We start from the raw sequence: 18,801 nt of genomic DNA on the forward strand, positions 1-18,801 counted from the left end.
GTATGATACTCCTTCCATTTCAATATGATCGCTTGCACAGGGCTCCTTGGGATGTTTAAATGTTTTGGAAATCATTTTCTATCCAAATTCGGCTTTAAACTTCTCCACAACAGTATCACGGACCTGCCTGTTGTGTTCCTTGGTCTTCATGATGCTTTCTGTGCATCAAACAGAACCCTGAGACTATCACAGAGCAGGTGCATTTATACGGAGACTTGATTACACACAGGTGGATTATATTTATCATCATTAGTCATTTAGGACAATATTGGATCATTCAGAGATCCACAATTAACTTCTGGGTTGAGTTTGTTGCACTGAAAGTAAAGAGGCCAAATAATATTGCATGCCCCACTTTTCAGTTTTTGAATTTCCACAAAAATTTAAAATAACCAATAAATTTATTTCAAGTTCACAATTGTGTCCCACTTGTTGTTGATTCTTCACCAAAAATTTACATTTGGTATCTTTGTTTGAAGCATGATGTGGGAAAAGATTGAAAAGTTCCAGGAGGCCAAATACTTTCACAAGGCACTGTACAAGACTGAAATAAGCTAAAGAAAGACTTCATATTTTTACCGCTTTTCCATTAATGTCCTGCAGGTCTGGGTACAATATCTATTGCAGGTGGGCATTAGTACGAGATGAATAGATCTATATGGTAGCTGTGTGTTCAGTGGTGCAAAACAATAAAATACAAAGCAGTACGTAAACCTAAATCTCTGTTTTATCAGGTGCAGGTTCTTCAGTCTCTCCCCTAAGGGTTTTGGATCAAAGAAGCACAGGTTCTGCTAATCAGGTTACAGATAAAAGGGCATCAAACAGTCCAGCCAAAGCCTCCGGTGCCGCAGCAGCTTGTTCTTCAGCCTCCATGAACGGAAGTGAAGATGAGGAAAACCAGAACCCTGCAGAAAAGCTGAAGTATGCTCCATGCCATCACCTTCATGTGATGTAGTAACCAAGAAAATGCTATTGCCTGAACACTTACTATTCGCCTACAAATTCACCGTCACTCCATCTCTGATTGAGTTGTAGTTGCACTATACATTATAGTTTGGCAACCTCGCACTTCTAAGGCTGGCTTCACACTTGCGTTGTGTAGCGCTGTGGATGGCAGCTTACTTCCTCCTTTCTTCTGCCGTTAAGCCCTACCCACTGCCGCACCTCTTCCTTCAGCTCCGCCTACGTCTGCCTGCATCCTGCGTACCTATTTATAACATTGGGTACGCAGGCCATGCGGATGTATGCTGACACATCCGCATACGTCTTTTTGAAGCGTCGCCGAAATGAGCAACTTTACACTATACTTAATCAGAGAAAATCCTCTTATTATTTCTCCTCTTGGACTAATCTTTCACCCCCACCCCCGTTCTTGCGGAATATCTGTGTTGTGAGGACACACATTCTCATTCCTGATACATGAGGTGGCAGTGATCAGTGAGGACACGTTCCCATTGCTGATACACGAGGTGGCAGTGCTCAGTGAGGACACATGTTCCCATTGCTGATACACGAGGTGGCAGTGCTCAGTGAGGACACATGTTCCCATTGCTGATACACGAGGTGGCAGTGTTCAGTGAGGACACATGTTCCCATTGCTGATACACGAGGTGGCAGTGATCAGTGAGGACACATGTTCCCATTGCTGTTACGCGAGGTGGTGGTGATCAAGGAGGGTAAGATTAGTTGTTAACCTTTTGTGAAGGATTTTTAACCCATGTTCTCTTAGTATGGTTTTCATGCTTATACAATATATTTTTATTTTTTTTATTTAGGAAGTTGAAAGAAGTTCGTAAGCGGTTAAATGAGCTGCGGGATTTGGTCCGCTATTATGAGCAGACATCCGATATGATCACTGATGCTGTAAATGAGAACACTAAAGATGAGGAAGATGAAGCTGAGGATTCATGGATTGAATCTGACCAGGAGGATGATCAGCCAGTTACCAACATCAGGTATAAGTGCTCAAAATATCCCTTTATTATGCTGAAATTCACGTAGAGATTTGAAAAATAAAAAGGTAGAATAGAATGTGAAGAATTGATTAAAAGTAATTATATAGGCACAAAGTATAACCTAAAGAGGTACACCAATCATAGACCTCAAAGGGGGTTGTCCAGTGTCTATCACTTCCACATCACCAATGCAGGTTGATGACATTGTGTTTGAACATATCAGACCTTAAACCAGGGGTGAGGAGTCTTTATTTTCATGCCAATAGCCATTTGGATATTTATACCATCCTTCTGGGGACGTACAAATTGTGTGCCGACTCCGCCCATGGGCTGGATAAAAGGTCATCGAGGGCCATAAACGACCGCAGGCCTGAAGTTCCCCACTCCTGCCTTAACCTCTTAATGACCACCAATAGGACTTAAAACTGACCTGCGATATAAGAGGCTAGTATCCACGTATTAGTGACAATCTTGCGGCTATCAGCTGTACATAACTTGCTGCATCAGCCATGATCAGTGTTGGCACCGACCTTGGCTGTTAATATTGCTGTTAATAGTGACTACAGCATCTAGATGGTTAACGGAGTGTGGGGGCTCCCTCCTTTTAATCCCATCGGCAAAATGAGATCTCGGTTGTGTGGTCCTGATGTTTGTGATGGTAATTCATGGCCGAATAACAGTCTTAAAGTCTTCCAGCTATAGCGACCTGTTCGGAAATTAGAATCATTTAGGTGGTAAGAATTTTAAACATTTTTTTCATTCCTGTCACATCACTTTGCATTAATTCCTGAAAAGCACCTGAAGATCATAAACTACCTGAAAGCAATTTTGAATATGTTAAGGCATGCTGTTTTTAAAATGGTGGCACTTTTGAGGGATTCAAATATATATGACCCCCAAAGTAATTTCAAAACTGAATTGGTCCATAAAAACAATAAGATTTGTAAATTTCCATGAAAAATGACTGCTACATTTCTAAACCTTTTAAAATGTTAACATAAAACAACATTTTACAAATGGTAAAACGATCAGGGAGACCTGCGCTGAAGGGCTAAACAGAGGCTGCCAAATGGACAATTCTAGGTCTTATGCACCATTTAAATAAATGAAATGACGGTACAGCAATCATGCAAAGATAAATACAACGTACTAATACACATAAATAATGATAATAGCATAAAATAATCCTGAATCAGACAGGAAAGCCAAATTCATTTGGCCTCGAATTCACACCAACGGTAAGTAATAGTACCATTAACTTTTTGGATGTAACCATCTATGTACAAGGGGATCAATTATGTACTAAGTGCTACCGTAAGGAGGTTGACATATTTCCAGTTGTCACCTCCCTGTTTGGTTGACCAACATTCCTAAGGGGCAATATACTCGCATTAAGCGTAATTGTACGAACTCTATAGATAACAATGAGGCATCTAACCTTTTAACTCAACAGTTCATTGAAAAGGGCTATCCCATTCCGTTACTGGAACACGCTAATCAGGATGTAGATGTAATACCCTGAAACAACTTACTATGGAAAACAAATTCTGATACTACATCATGTACAGATATCAATCGACAAATTCAACAGCTTCCGTTTATTACCCAGTTTCATGAAGGTCACCACAGCTTTAAAAGAATTATTCAAAAACATTGGGGTGTGCTCCAGAGGGATAAAATCATTCGAGACATTTTGCCAGATTGTCCTAGATTCGTTTATCGTAAGGCCCAAACATTAAGAAATTTCGTGACCCCTACCATCCAACACAAATTAAAATCATGTGCACCTAAAATCTTAGGAAACCAAAGGTCAGGATTCATACCATGTGGCACTTGCTTCTGTTGCACTACTACAAGTTTCAAGAAACTTCGCCAGTCCGTATTTACGGACTCAACGACTAATAGGAAATATGTGATTAAGGAAAATCTTTTCTGTTATACAACGGGGGTTATTTATATTATTGAATGCCCTTGTGGTAAGTTATACGTTGGTCACACAAAAAGGAAGTTAATGACTCGCATTAAAGAGCACCTCACTAACATTCAAAAGGGGTATGACTGTCACCCACTATCACGCCATTTTAATGAGTTCCATAACAAATCGGCGATGGGTGCAGTTTTTTTGTGCCATCCAAAAGGTGCACCAAAACCCTAGAGGTGGTGATTTTATCAAAGCAATGTCTAGGCTGAGTCAAAATGGATCTATACTCTTGACTGTTTGGCCCCAAAAGGCCTAAACCAGGGGCTGGAAATCTATGCTTTTCAGTAAAGTATTATGGTTCACATTTAGTTTTTTATTTCCAATCTTTTCAATAGTTGAATTTTAAATTATTGATCCTTCAGGCTAGAGAACTGAAATTAATATCATTACCTATTTTTATTCGTGAACCTGCAGCATAATTATCTGCACAATCATGCATGTTTTTAGAAAAGTTTTTTTTATTATGTGAGCCTGCAGGTTACTATACGTACTCTTGTGTATTATTATTTGGGACTCTATATGCGTTTGCGACACGTATATAAACTGGTATTTTAAATTTGGTTCAATGGTGTGGTTTTTATCTAAAAATCAAATAGAATTTTAAAAAAGTCTTTTTGAAAATTTTTTTTTTTTTTAAATATGTTTCTAATTACATTTTATGTTGCTACGAGTGTCCAATTGTCAATAAAAGTAAAACTAATTCACAGTTTTTTTTATATGTATTCAGTGTTTCATTTTTTTTTTTTTTTTTCTTTTATCTTTTTGCAGAGATGTATTCACTTTTTGTAAATAAACACACTATTTTTTAATGCTATTCCCCCCTTTTTTTTTTTTCATCAAATATTTATGGGCAGTGTTTTAGCAGCTCAAGCACCCTGATGAAGAAGGCTGACTGTGCCTTCGAAACGTGTTGGTTAGCTTTTTGGCCTGCATATTTCCCTGTACAGGCTGTGATGTCACACACTTAGGTACTCTCGGGCAGCCGTCTCCAAGCGGGTTTCTAGGGACGCTACCGGCCGGAGCTTTCCCGCTTCCCTCACCTCCTGTCCTTCCCTGTGCCTCGCGCACACGTTCCTGATCTAGAAGGACGCCCATTGTGCACGGATCTTTTAAGGCAATACCGCTCTTCATTGTGCCTAGGTTACCACTGTTGCTCTCAACTTCCAGGCCAGCACTGGCACCACATTCATGCTAATCATCCTCTGCAACTCACGTCATCATCATTTCTTTTGGTGAGTGCTTTCCTGTCTGATTCAGGATTATTTAATGCTATTATCATTTTTTATGTGCATTAGTACGTTGTATTTATCTTTGCATTATTGCTGTACCGGCATTTCATTTATTTAAGTGGTGCATATGACCTAGAATTGTCCATTTAGCAGCCTCTGTTTAGCCCTTCAGCGCATGTCTCTCTGATAGTTTTACCATTGTTTTTAATTGCGAGCTGACACCGACCCGCATTTGACCTAGCAGCTGGGGAATTATTAGGCTGGGTTCATACTTAGCGGAACTCTCGCGGAAATTACCGCGAGAATTCCGGAATTCCATTCCGCGGGAAAATCGCATTTTGAATTCCCGCGATTTTCCCGCGGAAAAACTAGCATTTTGCAAGCGTAATTGGCTTGCAGAATTGCTAGCGTTTTCCAAGCGATCTGTAGCATCGCTTGGAGAACTGATTGACAGGTTGGTCACACTCGTCAAACATAGTGTTTGACGAGTGTGACCAACTTTGCCTATGCGGCCTCAATAGTAAAAGATAGAATGTAAAAAATAAAAAAAAATATTGTTATTCTCACCTTCCGACATACCGCGCAGCCTTCCCACCTCTCTCCACTCTCCCGGTCCCAGTAATCCTTTGCGACAATTACCGCGATGACGTCCGTTCTTGCGCAATCGCGACGTCTCGCTGTCATTCGCGATGACCGCGAGAACGGACGTCATCGCTCGCAAAGGCTTACTGGAATCGAGAGCATGGAGAGAGGCGGGAAGGCTGCGCGGGACGTCGGAAGGTGAGAATAACAATATTTTTTATTTTAAATTCTATTTTTTTTACAGGGATATGGTACCCAAAGCCCGGAGGACAGTCTCCTCTCCTCCGGACAGTGGGTACCATCCGCGAATGTTCTGCTTACTTTTCGCATTGTGTGCAAAGCCACATGCGAAAAGTAAGCAGAACAATGCATTCCTATGGGTGCGGGATCGCCGCGATTGCGCAAAATTAATGAGCATGCTGCGTTTTTTACCGCAAAGCGATTCTGCCGCGGCAAAAACCGCAGCATTAGCACAGCATTGCGGAATCCCATAAGAATGCATGGGATGCTTATTTTTTGTGTTTTCGCGGCAAAACCGCGCGGTTAAAACCGCCGCGGAAACCCGAAAAAACCGCCACGTGTTAACTCAGCCTTAGTGTTTAGTTTTTGGGTAAGCGCTTGTGTGATTTTTTTTTTTTTGTTTTTTTTTTGTTTAACATTTTACAAATGTTGCAGATGTAAAGCAGAGGTGAGGGAAATGTCATTTATTGCCTTTGTGTGGTATGACTATCTGGATTAACCCCTTTCTGACGTTGGACGTAATATTCCATCCATGTGACCCAGATGGGCGCGCTGAATTTGCAGAATGAGCAAAACAAAAATTGGATCAGGACCCTCAGATTTGGGCTGAAAGTCCCCCTCTCAGCTTATATACGGGTCATATACCTGGGGGTCGGCGGGCGAGGGGGAGCGGGGGTGTCAGATCATACTTACCTGTCCTGCCGTGGTCTCTGCAGCCTTGCTCGCTTCTCCACGGTCTCCCTTCCTGTCTTCAGCGGTCACGTGGTGCCGCTCATTACCACTCTTGAATATGCGCATATTCATGAGTGGTAATGAGCGGTACCACGTGACCTCTGAAGACAGGAAGGGAAGGGAGACAGTGGAGAAGCGAGCGAGGCTGCAGAGACCGCGGCAGGATGGGTGAGTATAGCGATTTTCACCTGTCCCGCGGTCCATCGCTGCTCACCCGTCTCTGCTGCATCCTGTGTCAGTGACGTTTAGGCAGCAGGGGGAACGGTGACGTGATTAGTGCACGCCGCCCCTCTGCTGGCTGAACAGTCACTGACATAAGAAGCGGCATACAGCGGCGATGGACCCAGGAGAGGTCAGTGTGGAATTTTTTTTTTTTTTTTTTTTTTTGCTGCATATGGGGGCATAGTCTATGGAGCAGCATATGGGGCAGCATATGGGGGCATAGAGGGCTTAGTCTATGGGGCAGCATATGGGGGCATATTCTATGGAGCAGCATATGGGGGCATAAACTATGGATCCGCATATGGGGGCATAGTCTATGGATTCCACCCTCGGCTTATACATGAGTCAATATGTTTTCCCAGTTTTTGTGGCAAAATTAAGGGGGGGGGGTCGGCTTATATACGGTATATGGATACACCTAAATAAAATGGGAATGGTGACCGTTTTCTTGCGTAGGGTGTCTTGCAATGACCCGGGTACTGCTTTTACCAGACATCAAAACAGTTTCTATCCGCTCCTTATATGTTAACCTCTGCGACATGTCAATGGCTGTAAACAAAGAGAAACTTGTAAATAACTCATGAAAGAATAAAATTACATTAAAACCAAGCACACCATTGTTTTTCTCCTTCGTCTCATTGGGGGACACAGGTACTGTGGGTGTATGCTACTGCCGTCTGGAGGCTGACACTAAGTATACAAAAACAAGTTAGCTCCTCCTCCGCCGCATACACCCTTGCCCCGATTGCGGACGGAAACCAGTTTTTTTGCTTAGTGTCCTATGGAGGCACACCCAGTCTGGATCTCTCCAGACTATTTTTTTCTAGTTTACCATGAAGATGAGGCAGGGGCGACAGATCCTATTGAAAGGGTCCGATCTCCCCAAACCATCAACGGGCGAGCATGCGTTGAGTATTGCCTCCGCGTATCCTTTCCCACACCGAGGGACATATCTGGGACTTTTCCCCAGACTTTTTTTTTTTTTTTTTTTGGAAATGAGACAGGGGCAACGCATCCTATTGAAAGGATCCGATTTCCCCAAACCATCAATGGGTGAGCACGTGCGAGTGTCCCTCCACGTATCCTTTCCCGCGACGTGGGACATTATGCCAGACTTAGCCCTGTCCACCCCTAGGTATTGAAACCATGGGCTTGCACAGAGGCACAAGACTAGTCAGTGTTGCCCCCACTGCTCCACCAACGCAAGACGGCGGTGCTGCATGGCGGCGGACGGTCCCTCTCCTCGCCCCTACAGGGCAGACGGAGCTAGGGTGCCTGCACTGTCCTAAGATCAAATACCCCAGGTGCCGCTACCGAGGTCCATGATGTAGGTATGGAGCTGGGGAGGGCTATGGGCAGCGTTTTCTCGGAGGATGGACCCCCCTGTAGAGTCCAATAATAATCGCAGTGGCCATGCAGCTCGGGCAGGGCCGCACTCTCTCTCGAGGCAGACGCATAGGAAGAGAACCCACACTGCGTCTCCAGGCCCCTCCGATGCTTCGGCATCTGTGAGTGCGGCGTCTCGCTCACCATCACCATTTTCCCGGAGCGAGCAGAGTTCAGGTTATGACTGGGAGGAATCTGTGGACCTGGATACCCCGGGGTGTCGGGAGACAGTAGACAGTCTCATTAAAGAGGTCAATCAGACTTTGGGTATTGAGGAGGACGTCTCTCTAACCGCAGGTCATAAGGTATCCTTTAAGAAGGCCAGGAGACCGCATAGAGTATTTAGCACTCATCCAGAGTTCGAGGACATAGTCCAGCGACACAGGGAACGTCCAGACAAGCATTTTTCGGGCCAGAAAACACTAGAAACAAGTTATCCGTTTGCACAAGAGCTCTGTAAGAGATGGGCGGAATCTCCAGTTGTGGATCCCCCAGTGTCACGCCTGGCCTCGAGATCTTTGTTGTCGGTGCCTAGTGGTTCGTCTATTAAAGACCCCACGGATCGGCTCATAGAGAGTTTAGCCCGCTCGGTGTATGAAGCATCAGGATCAGCACTCTCCCCTTCATTTGCGGCAACATGGGTAGCCAAGGCCATGATGTCGTGGTCAGATTCTTTAAATAAGGTCCTACAGGATAGAGACCTGCCGACGGAAGTGTGAGCTAGCAGGTCAGATCGCGATGGCAGGTGACTATTTAATCAATGCGTCCTTGGATGCGGCGAATTGCGCGGCACTAGCGGCGGCGAATGCAATCGCCATTAGGAGAGCCTTGTGGTTAAGGCTATGGCGGGCTGATTCGATTTCCAAGAAATCTTTGACTTCCCTGCCTTATCAGGATAGCCGCCTATTTGGGGAAAAATTAGACAAGCTCATCTCAGATGCTACGGGGGGGGAAAAGCGGCTTTCTCCCACAACAGAAGATTAAACCGCCATTTCGTCAGCCTCAGGCGCGCTTTCGGGCATTTCGCAGCCCCAGGTGGATGGCAGCGGCCAGTTCCCCCCCCCAGCTCGCTACAACCATGACAAGGAGCGTCAGGTCGCGTATAGAGCCAACCCGCTGGGCAGGATGCGAGGCCGCCCGCCCAGGTCAAGGGGGGCCAGGTCCCAGAGGCCCTCAGCGAAATGACTCGGGGCATCAGGTACCCGAGGACGGCAGAGTGGGCGGACGTCTACTCAGGTTCTGCCACGTTTGGGTCACGGTGGCACGCGACGCCTTGGGTGGCGGAATTAGTGTCGTCGGGGTACAAAATAGAATTCGTTAGGGATCCTCCAAGACGATTTTTTCTTTCTCTACTGCCCATAGCAGAATCCCGGGCAGAGGCATTGCTAGGGGCCGTGGTCCCTGTACCAGAGTGAGAGAGGACTCAAGGTTTTTATTCCAACCTGTTCGCAGTCCCCAAGAAAGACAGGACAGTAAGGCCAGTTCTGGACTTAAAGCTCTTGAACAAGTTCATCAGAATCAGGCACTTTCAAATGGAATCTCTCCGTTCAGTCGTATCGTCCATGGAGCAGGGAGAATACTTGGCCTCGATCGATGTCCAGGATGCTTACCTGCACATCCCTATTTTTCCCCCGCATCAAAGATTCCTCGAGTGCTCCGTTGGAATCTTCAACGACCAGGCCCTCACACCATTCGATTTGGGATGAGAGTTCTAGGGAGGATGGTGGCGGCAATGGAAGCGATTCCGTTTGCCCAATTTCATCTGCGTCCCCTGCAGCACGCTCTCTTGACATCTTGGAACAAGAGTCCATTCACGCTCGATCATCAGTGCAGGTTGTCCTCTCGAGTCAGACGGTCACTTCAGTGGTGGACGCGCGACTCCTCTCTTCTTCAGGTGGAGCCCTTTCCCCCAGATCAGTGGTTGGTGATCACAACCGATGCAAGTCTTCTCGGTTGGGGAGCAGTTTTCCGCCATCACACGGCTCAGGGGCAATGGTCGCACCAGGAGAGGCACCTCCTGATCAACTTGTTGGAGATTCGAGCGGTGCGGTTGGCACTGCAGCATTTCCAGCACTTTCTAGCAGGGCGTCCGGTCCGGGTTCAATCGGACAACGCCACGGCGGTGGCGTACGTGAATCACCAGGGAGGCACGCGCAGCGGGGCAACCATGCGTGAGAGAGCATGTACTACGCTGGGCCGAGGGGAACCACTCGGTAATCTCAGCAGTCCACATACCAGGCGTAGAAAATTGGGCAGCAGATTTCCTAAGCCGGCAGGGTGTCGCAGCCGGGGAATGGTCTCTGCACCCCGAAGTCTTCCGGCAGATTTGCCAACGGTGGGGGACTCCGGACGTGGATCTGATGGCCTCCAGGGAAAACGCCAAGGTAGCCGTGTTTGTCGCTCGGTCTCAAGACACGCGAGCAATCGTAGTGGATGCGTTGGTCCTACCGTGGAGCCAGTTTCGACTCCCATACCTGATTCCCCCGCTGCCACTACTTCCGAGGGTTATCAGAAAAATCAAGGCAGAGGGGGTTCCGGCAATTCTGCTGGCCCCAGACTGTCCCCGTCGGGCATGGTACGCGGATCTGGTGCAGCTCCTCGCAGACGTTCCTTGGCGTCTGCCGGAACGGCCAGACTTACTGTCTCAGGGGCCGATCTGCCACCCGAACTCGGGCCCTGTGTGTGACGGCATGGCCATTGAATGTTGGATTCTGACCCAGTCTGGGTTTGGGCGTGAAGTGGTTGCTACAATGGTTAGCGCCCAGAAGCCTTCCTCGGCGAGAATTTACCATCACACTTGGAAGGTTTTCGTTGGTGTCGAGAGCACGGGGTTGCTCCACTGTCTTTTTCGGTTCCCAGCATCCTGGCTTTTCTTCAGTCAGGCCTAGACGCAGGATTGGCCCCGCGCTCCCTTAGGAGACAGATATCGGCCTTGTCTGTCCTCTTCCAGCGAAGGATCGCTACTAATATGCAGGTCAAGACGTTTATCCAAGGGGTCTCCCATTTGGTGCCCCCCTATAGAGCGCCCATAGACTCCTGGGATCTTAACCTGGTCCTGGGTGTCATGCAGGAAGCTCCTTTTGAGCCATTACAAGAAGTTTCATTATCATATCTTTCCAGGAAGGTCGTATTCTTGGTAGCCATAACTTCCATTAGGCGGGTTTCGGAGTTGGCAGCCCTGTCTTGTAAAGCACCATTTCTGACTTTTTACAAGGATAAGGTAGTCCTTAGACCAGCTCCCCCCTTTCTGCCGAAGGTCGTGTCCTCATTTCACATTAATGAGGACATTGTTCTGCCTTCATTTTGTCCAGCGCCAGTACATAGGGTGGAAAGGGCGCTCCACACGTTGGACCTAGTGAGAGCGCTCAGGAGGTACCTGTCGAGGACTGCACCTTTTCGCCAGACAGACTCGCTGTTTGTGATCCCTGAAGGGCGCAGGAAGGGGCTCGCAGCCTCAAGGTCGACCATAGCCAGATGGATTTGAGGCTTACCGTATTAGAGGCACACCGATTCCAGCAGGGATAGGGGCGCACTCTACTCGGGCAGTGGGCACCTCTTGGGCGCTTCGGTACCAGGCTTCGGCAGAGCAGGTGTGCACGGCAGCGACCTGGTCCAGCCTGCATACTTTTTCTAAGCATTACAATGTGCATACTCAGGCTTCGTCAGATGCGAGCCTGGGTAGAAAAATTCTCCAAGCGGCAGTGGCGCACCTTTAAACAGGAGAGCATGCGGCTTGGATCGGTGAGTTGACTTCCCACCCAGGGACTGCTTTAGGACGTCCCACAGTACCTGTGTCCCCCAATGAGACGAAGGAGAAACATGGATTTTTGTGAGTACTCACCGTAAAATCCTTTTCTCCGAGACGCTCATTGGGGGACACAGCACCCACCCTGATAGCCAGTTAGGCTCTTGTTTATTTAATTAGTATAATTCCTTTTTTAAATAAAAAGGGTAGGGTGGTCCTTTTTCAGACATATGTATTCTGCGTTAAGGTTAATTTGTTTTGTGTTCTCCTACTGCTGTTGCACTAAACTGGTTTCCGCCCGCAATCGGGGTGAGGGTGTACGCGGCGGAGGAGGAGCTAACTTTTTTTTGTATACTTAGTGTCAGCCTCCAGACGGCAGTAGCATACACCCACAGTACCTGTGTCCCCCCAATGAGTGTCTCGGAGAAAAGGATTTTACGGTGAGTACTCACAAAAATCCATGTTTCTTGTGAAATTCTCAATAAGGGTGGTTTCACATTAGCGTTTCAGTGCGCAGCAACGGCCTGCGCACGGTCGCCACTAAGCCCCGCCCCCTGCCGTGCCTCCTCCGGTTGCTCCGCCTATGGGTGCATGACGCTGCATGCGTCCTCTATCTTTATCACTGGGGACACAGGCCGTGTGCAGTATGCATTTGGCGGCGCATGCGTCCTTTTGACGGTGCGCCGACCAGCGCCAAGCGCAACCTGTTGGAATTTGGTTGCGCTCGGCGCACCGTCAAAAGGACGCATGTGCCGCCAAACGCATACTGCGTATGGCCTGCGTCCCCAGTGATAGATAGGGGACGCATGCAGCGTCATGCACCCGTAGGCGGAGCTACCGGAGGAGGCGGGGCTTAACGGCGGCCGTGCGCAGGCCGTCGCTGCGCCCTGAAACGCTAATGTGAAACTACCCTTAGTTTGATGTCACATGACCCTCTTCCCATTGAAAAATAAAGTTTGATCCAAAATGGGCGACTTCAAAATGGCCGCCACAGTCACCACCCATTATTTCCCTCTACTCCTCTTTGGTCAGACCTCATCTGGAATATTGTGTCCAGTTTTGGGCACCACATTTTAAAAAAGACATCAACAAACTGGAGCAAGTTCAGAAAAGAGCGACCAGAATGGTGACCGGTCTGCAAACCCTGTCTTATGAGGAAAGGTTGCAGGATTTGGGAATGTTTAGTTTGCAAGAGAGAAGACTGAGAGGAGACTTAATAGCTGTCTACAAATATCTAAAGGGCTGTCACATTGTAGAAGGATCAACTTTATTCTCATTTGCACAAGGAAAGACTAGAAGCAATGGGATGAAACTGAATGGGAGGAGACACAGATTAGATATTAGAAAAAACTTTTTGGCAGAGTGATCAATGAGTGGAACAGGCTGCCACGAGAAGTGGTGAGTTCTCCTTCAATGGAAGTCTTCAAACAGAGGCTGGACAGACATCTGACTGGGATGATTTAGCGAATCCTGCTTTGAGCAGGGGGTTGGACCAGATGGCCCAGGAGGTCCCTTCCAAGTCTACGATTCTATGATTCTATGAAAAGTTTTCCCCCTCACATATACTAATGTGCCCCAAACAGGAAATTGATATGACCAACCATTCCCATTTTATTTAGGTTTATCCATATAAATGTACAATGTCTGGAGCAGAGTAAAGCTTTGTCGACTTCGTTTTCCAGACTAATGGAATGAAATAGGCACTCTTGCATAGTTTTGGGTATTTTAACTTTCCAGATTCTTTTGAAATGTATGCAACTGCTTTTCCCCAGACTCCCTGGATAGGTGGGCAGTCCCAAATGCTATGTATTAAATTGACTTTACGTAGCTTACATTTCGGACGGCGTACAAAAAAATGAGCAGGGGCATTTTTGTAAGAGAAATTAAAGGCATGAATCACATGATGCATCAATTTGAAATGCATTTCTCTCCACTGTTCATTAATCATTACTTTTTTGACTTTTGCCCACCCCACCAGCATTTTGTCATACAATATAAACTTACTCCATGGTTCAAAAATTTTGGATTTCCAAGGATCTTGTGCTTGAGTCCGAATATGATTATAAATGCTAGAATGTGAATTAATGTTTGATGCTAAACCTATTAAATTATCAAAAAAAAATTTTTTTCTGCTTTCCCTAAATCCCTCACTAAAGTTGTATAAATTGTAAATAGTGTCTGTTTTCCAATCCAAATTTGGTTGCGTACTCTGTCCAGCTCAATATTTTCCCTTTTTCTGGTTGTAATATATCCCCCAAAAGTTTAATTCCTTTATCTTTCCATATTGTAAATAATTCATTTTGCAAACCTTATGTAAAATCGGATCTTTCCAAATTGGCATATACTTAGATATACAGAATGGGAGTCTATATAATTCCCTAGCTACTCTCCAGCCACCTATTGTCTCTTAATAAACTATTAGACCTCACAAAACTAGGAAGATTTCCAATCCTTGTATGTAAGGCCTGCTTCACACATCCGTTTGTTACCATCAGTCAAAATCAACCGTTTTTTTAAAAAAAAAACGGATCCGCCATTTCCCTTTGCGGATCCGATTTTTTTCCCCCATTGACTTGCATTGTGGGCGGATTTTGACTGATGATCGTCCGTTGCGTCCGTGTTTGTGCGGATCTGCGAGAATTTTGGCGTCCGCCGAGATCACCGAACAGAGCGTGTAACTTTTTTTGCCTCACGGATCCGCATTTTCCCTTTTTAACACTGAATCGTCTCTGGCTGCTGGAAGAAAATTCTCTCTCTCTCTCTCTCTCTCTCTCTCTCTCTCTCTCTCTCTCTCTCTCTCGTATTTTGGCGAATTTAGACTGACAGACAAAACTGAAGTGTGAAACAGGCCTAATATTGCGCTGAGTTCCAGTGGGTTAGCTAATTCTCTCTCCAATAATATATTGGAGAAGTATGATGTGCCATGTATCCAATAGGGGAATAGTTTGCATTGGTATAATAAACTTGAGAAGCTGATCATCTTTATCAAATTCATTCTTCCGAACAAGGACAAGTCTAGGTTCTTCCATCTTTCAAGTTCTTTCAATATTTATTCTATCAGATTAGGGTAGTTAAGTCTATAGAGGGATTTGGCAACTCTACCTATCTTCACTCCTAGGTATGTAATATATTGCTGAGAGACAGAAACTTGAACATTCCTTTCAAGACGCTTTATCATCCCCCTCAGATAAGAAAGTTTACATTTGTTTGTTAATTTTGTATCTTGAAAATGATCCAAAATAAGTTAGTTTATCCAGTATTAGTTGTAGATGTTTCCTCGGGTTTGACATGAAAAGTAGCATATCCTCTGCAAACAGGTTAATTTATTCTTTATAGAACTTCATTTTATGCCCTTGAAGCAGTCAGAGCATTTCAAAATTGAGCAAGTAGCTCTCTGGCTAGATTGAATAACAGAGGTGATAACGGATGTGCCTGTCTTGTCCTTTTTTTGTAACTGAAATGCTTCCGATAAATGACCAGGAGTGTACATTTTTGCTTGTAGGTTGGTGTATAAAGTCGCAAGGTAATTTCTAAATGTACCCGTTGTTCCAAATTTATCCAAAACTTTATCCAACCAGTTCCATTGTATATTATTGAAAGCCTTTTCGGCATCTAATGCCAAAAGAGCTGGGTTACCTGTTCCCCATCCATCTTGTCTAAGCCCATCTTGAACCTCTAGTACCGTTATGATATTAAATACTGCTGCTCTTTTCTTAATAAATCCTACCTTATGTGGGCCAATAAGATCAGGCAGTAGTTTCCCCAATCGATCAGCCAGTATTTTTGACAAAATTTTCATGTCTTAATTTATTAAAAAGATGGGCCTATACGACCCTGGTTGTTTCTCTTTCGCTTCATTGAGGGATACAGAGACCATGGGTGTATGCTGCTGCCACTAGGAGGCTGACACTGTGCACAAAAAAAGATTAGCTCCTCCTCCGCAGTGTACACCCCACCGACCGGCAGGAAATTCCTCAGTTTAGCTTAGTGTCAGTAGGAGGTGGACACGGGTCCTTCATTGGACCCATATCTACTTCGATGTGCGTCGTTCCTTTTCAGGTTACCGGAGGGATACAGTGTGATCAGTCACAACTGTACTCCCACAAGAGGCTATGAGTACGGCGTGTACTGTCACCCCGTATCCTCATAGTTCTCCGGGCGGACCACTGGCTCAACACAGGTGACGGCCAGCGAAAACGGATGGTCCTTGCCCCCGGCCTCCCACCCACTCGCCCACCAGAGCCTGTCAGTTGGACGAGGCGCGAATACGTAAAAGATGAACAGACATTGTGGGATGAAGAAGGTACCTTTATTGGAGCACCGGAGCAAGAAACTGCAAAATGCCTGGGAGCAGCGCCAAGGTAGCGCCGCAGATTCTCGGTCACCGCATTCCTTTTAAGCCCCGGCTGCGGTGGGGTCGTCTTCACCCCACCGCCGGGATTCTTGCGCAGGTTGCGTCTGGGAGCAGGGTTCTGGCGGCGTCTTCTTTAGGGGCGGACGCGGCTGTGCCGCAGTTCTTCCCCGCCGCCCCATGCTGACAGGCGGCCGCCGTCTCAAATTTAGCCCCCGGCTTCAGTTTGGGCCGTCGCGACCACGCCCCTTGTTCATTCTCATGGGCCGGCTGCGCTCCCAGCCGGTCCTAAGCCCTCCCAATGCCTCTCTAGTCTTGTGGCTGGGAAGGAGGGGGGGGGGCGGTTTCCTTCTGGTACAGGCGGCTAGCTCCGCCCTTCTTCTTACCCTGAAACCGCGCTTTTCTTCCTCACATCAGGCTTTACAGCCTGACAGCCGGAGACAAAGCGGATGCCAACGTTCCCTGCTGGACCCCTGCCATTTACAAGAGCCTAATACGTCTCTGTTGGGGACACCGGACCGTGAGTAATTCTGCAACTGCAGACTGACACCCTACTCCGCCTTTCTGTCCCCCAACCTTCCGGCATTTCCGCAGGTTTCTTCTTTTCTTTCTTCAACATGTCTAATTCTAAGTCTGAACGTGGCCGTACGCTGGCCCCCACGGGTACCCTAGTTCAGTTCTTCGCATGCTCCTCGTGCAATCGCAAACTTCCCTCAGGACAGCCTACTCCCCTCTGCCTGGACTTCAGCAGTCCCATTCAGCATGATGCCGTCCAGGAGCCGTCTACTGCGCCACGTGAAATCGAACCCCCCATTCCTGGCTGGGCCTCGTCCCTTTCATAATCTGTGGCAGACCTCACCAGGGTGTCTCATTCCCTAGTGGCTGTTCTTGATAAGTTGCCCCTGGACACTTCTGCAGGGTCCAGCAGGTCGCAAGACATTCCATCTGAACCAGCTAGCAGAAGCCGCAAAAGGCCCAGGCAGGATCTCCGGCCGGAACCCTCTCCTGGCCTATCTCCACCTAGTCCTTCCCAACAGTCGCCCTCCCGTGCCTCCTCACCCGAGTCAGGTGAAGCGTTTTCGGATATGTCTTCTGAAGGGATTTTAGAGCTGGATTCTGACCAGGATGCCAATATGAAGGTTGCGGTACAGAACCTCATTGCGGCGATTTAACCACACCTTCGAAATATCTGACTCCCCTGCGAAATCCTCAGGTTAGGAGGTTTTGTTCAGACGGGCAGAAACACCTTCCAGGGTGTTTGCTTTCCATTCTGAGTTTGGCAAGATTCTTGCCAGGGAAAGAGAAAATCCGACCAGGCGATTTCCAAGAGGGAAGCACCTCGGCGTGCTGTATCCGTTTGCTAAAGAACTCTCTGACAACTGGTCTGCTTCCCCCTCGGTGGACGCACCCGAGTCCAGACGTTCTAATAACACGGTTCTCCCGCTTTCAGGTGTGGCGTCACTAAAGGATTCTAATGATAGAATTATAGAATCCTTGGCAAAGTCAGCATTCGAAGCGACTGCAGCGGCGCTATGTCCAGTCTTTGCCTCATCTTGGGTAGCAAAGGACATAGCCACTTGGGCAGAGGATCTCCGTCATGGCATCCTAGATAAGGCCCAACCAGAACAACTGGCCGATCTGGCCAACCAGATTTCCCATGCAGGGGATTGGATTATCTGCTCTGCTTCCTTGGATGCCGCGTCTTGCGCTGTTCAGGCGTCAAGCAATGTAGTGGCAATCCGACGTACTATTTGGCTCAAGGCTTGGCAGGCAGACTTGTCTTCTAAAAAGTCTCTTACCAATCTGCCTTTTCAGGGAGCGCGTCTCTTTGGCTCCCAGCTGGACCAGATTATTAAAGATGCCACTGGAGACACGAGTTCCCTCCTCCCCCAGTGCAAGCCTCGCAGACCCCCACTAAGGCGTTAGTTTCGGCCCTTTTGGCCTTTCCGCCGCTTCAATACGGCTGAGAACTTCTCTAACCAACAAAGACCGCAGGCACGCCAGGATAGAAAGAAGGTGTCCTTCAGACCCACTCCCTCCTGGCGATCTCACTCCTCCCAGGGCAGACCTTCCAAGTCCAGATCTGGTCGGTCCACATCAGCATGACTATCAACGAAATCCCGAGGGTCCCTCCCTATTAGGAGGTTGACTCCTTTTCTTCAGGGACGTCTGGCTGGCCTCAGTAGAGGACGCTTGGGTCAGGGAAGTTGTATCTTCAGGATACAAGATAGAGTTCGTCTCTCTTCCCCGGGATCGTTTCTTAGAGTCCTGACCTCCAAAAGATCCGGCCTTAGTTCGGGGGTTCTTTGCGGCCATCGCCTCTCTCCTCAGTTCCGGAGTGATTGTGCCTGTTCCCGAATCAGAACGTTTCACAGGGT

General features: G+C 47.1%; 1 protein-coding gene across 7 annotated transcripts in view; it reads left to right on the plus strand.

Moving 5' to 3' along the window:
* The window catches only part of PCM1 (pericentriolar material 1), a 224,952-nt gene that overhangs the window by 100,358 nt on the left and 105,793 nt on the right, over positions 1-18,801 (plus strand). For all 7 annotated transcript variants that reach the window (XM_073583641.1, XM_073583639.1, XM_073583635.1 and 4 more), the window contains exons 8-9: positions 735-921; positions 1,776-1,955. In XM_073583641.1, coding sequence (XP_073439742.1) covers positions 735-921; positions 1,776-1,955 — 367 coding nt within the window. The remainder of the gene's footprint in view (positions 1-734; positions 922-1,775; positions 1,956-18,801) is intronic.

Source organism: Dendrobates tinctorius, unplaced genomic scaffold (genome assembly GCF_039654945.1).
Source record: "Dendrobates tinctorius isolate UK_male_01 unplaced genomic scaffold, ASM3965494v1 ptg000079l, whole genome shotgun sequence".
In the NCBI taxonomy this organism is placed as follows: Eukaryota; Metazoa; Chordata; class Amphibia; order Anura; family Dendrobatidae; genus Dendrobates; species Dendrobates tinctorius.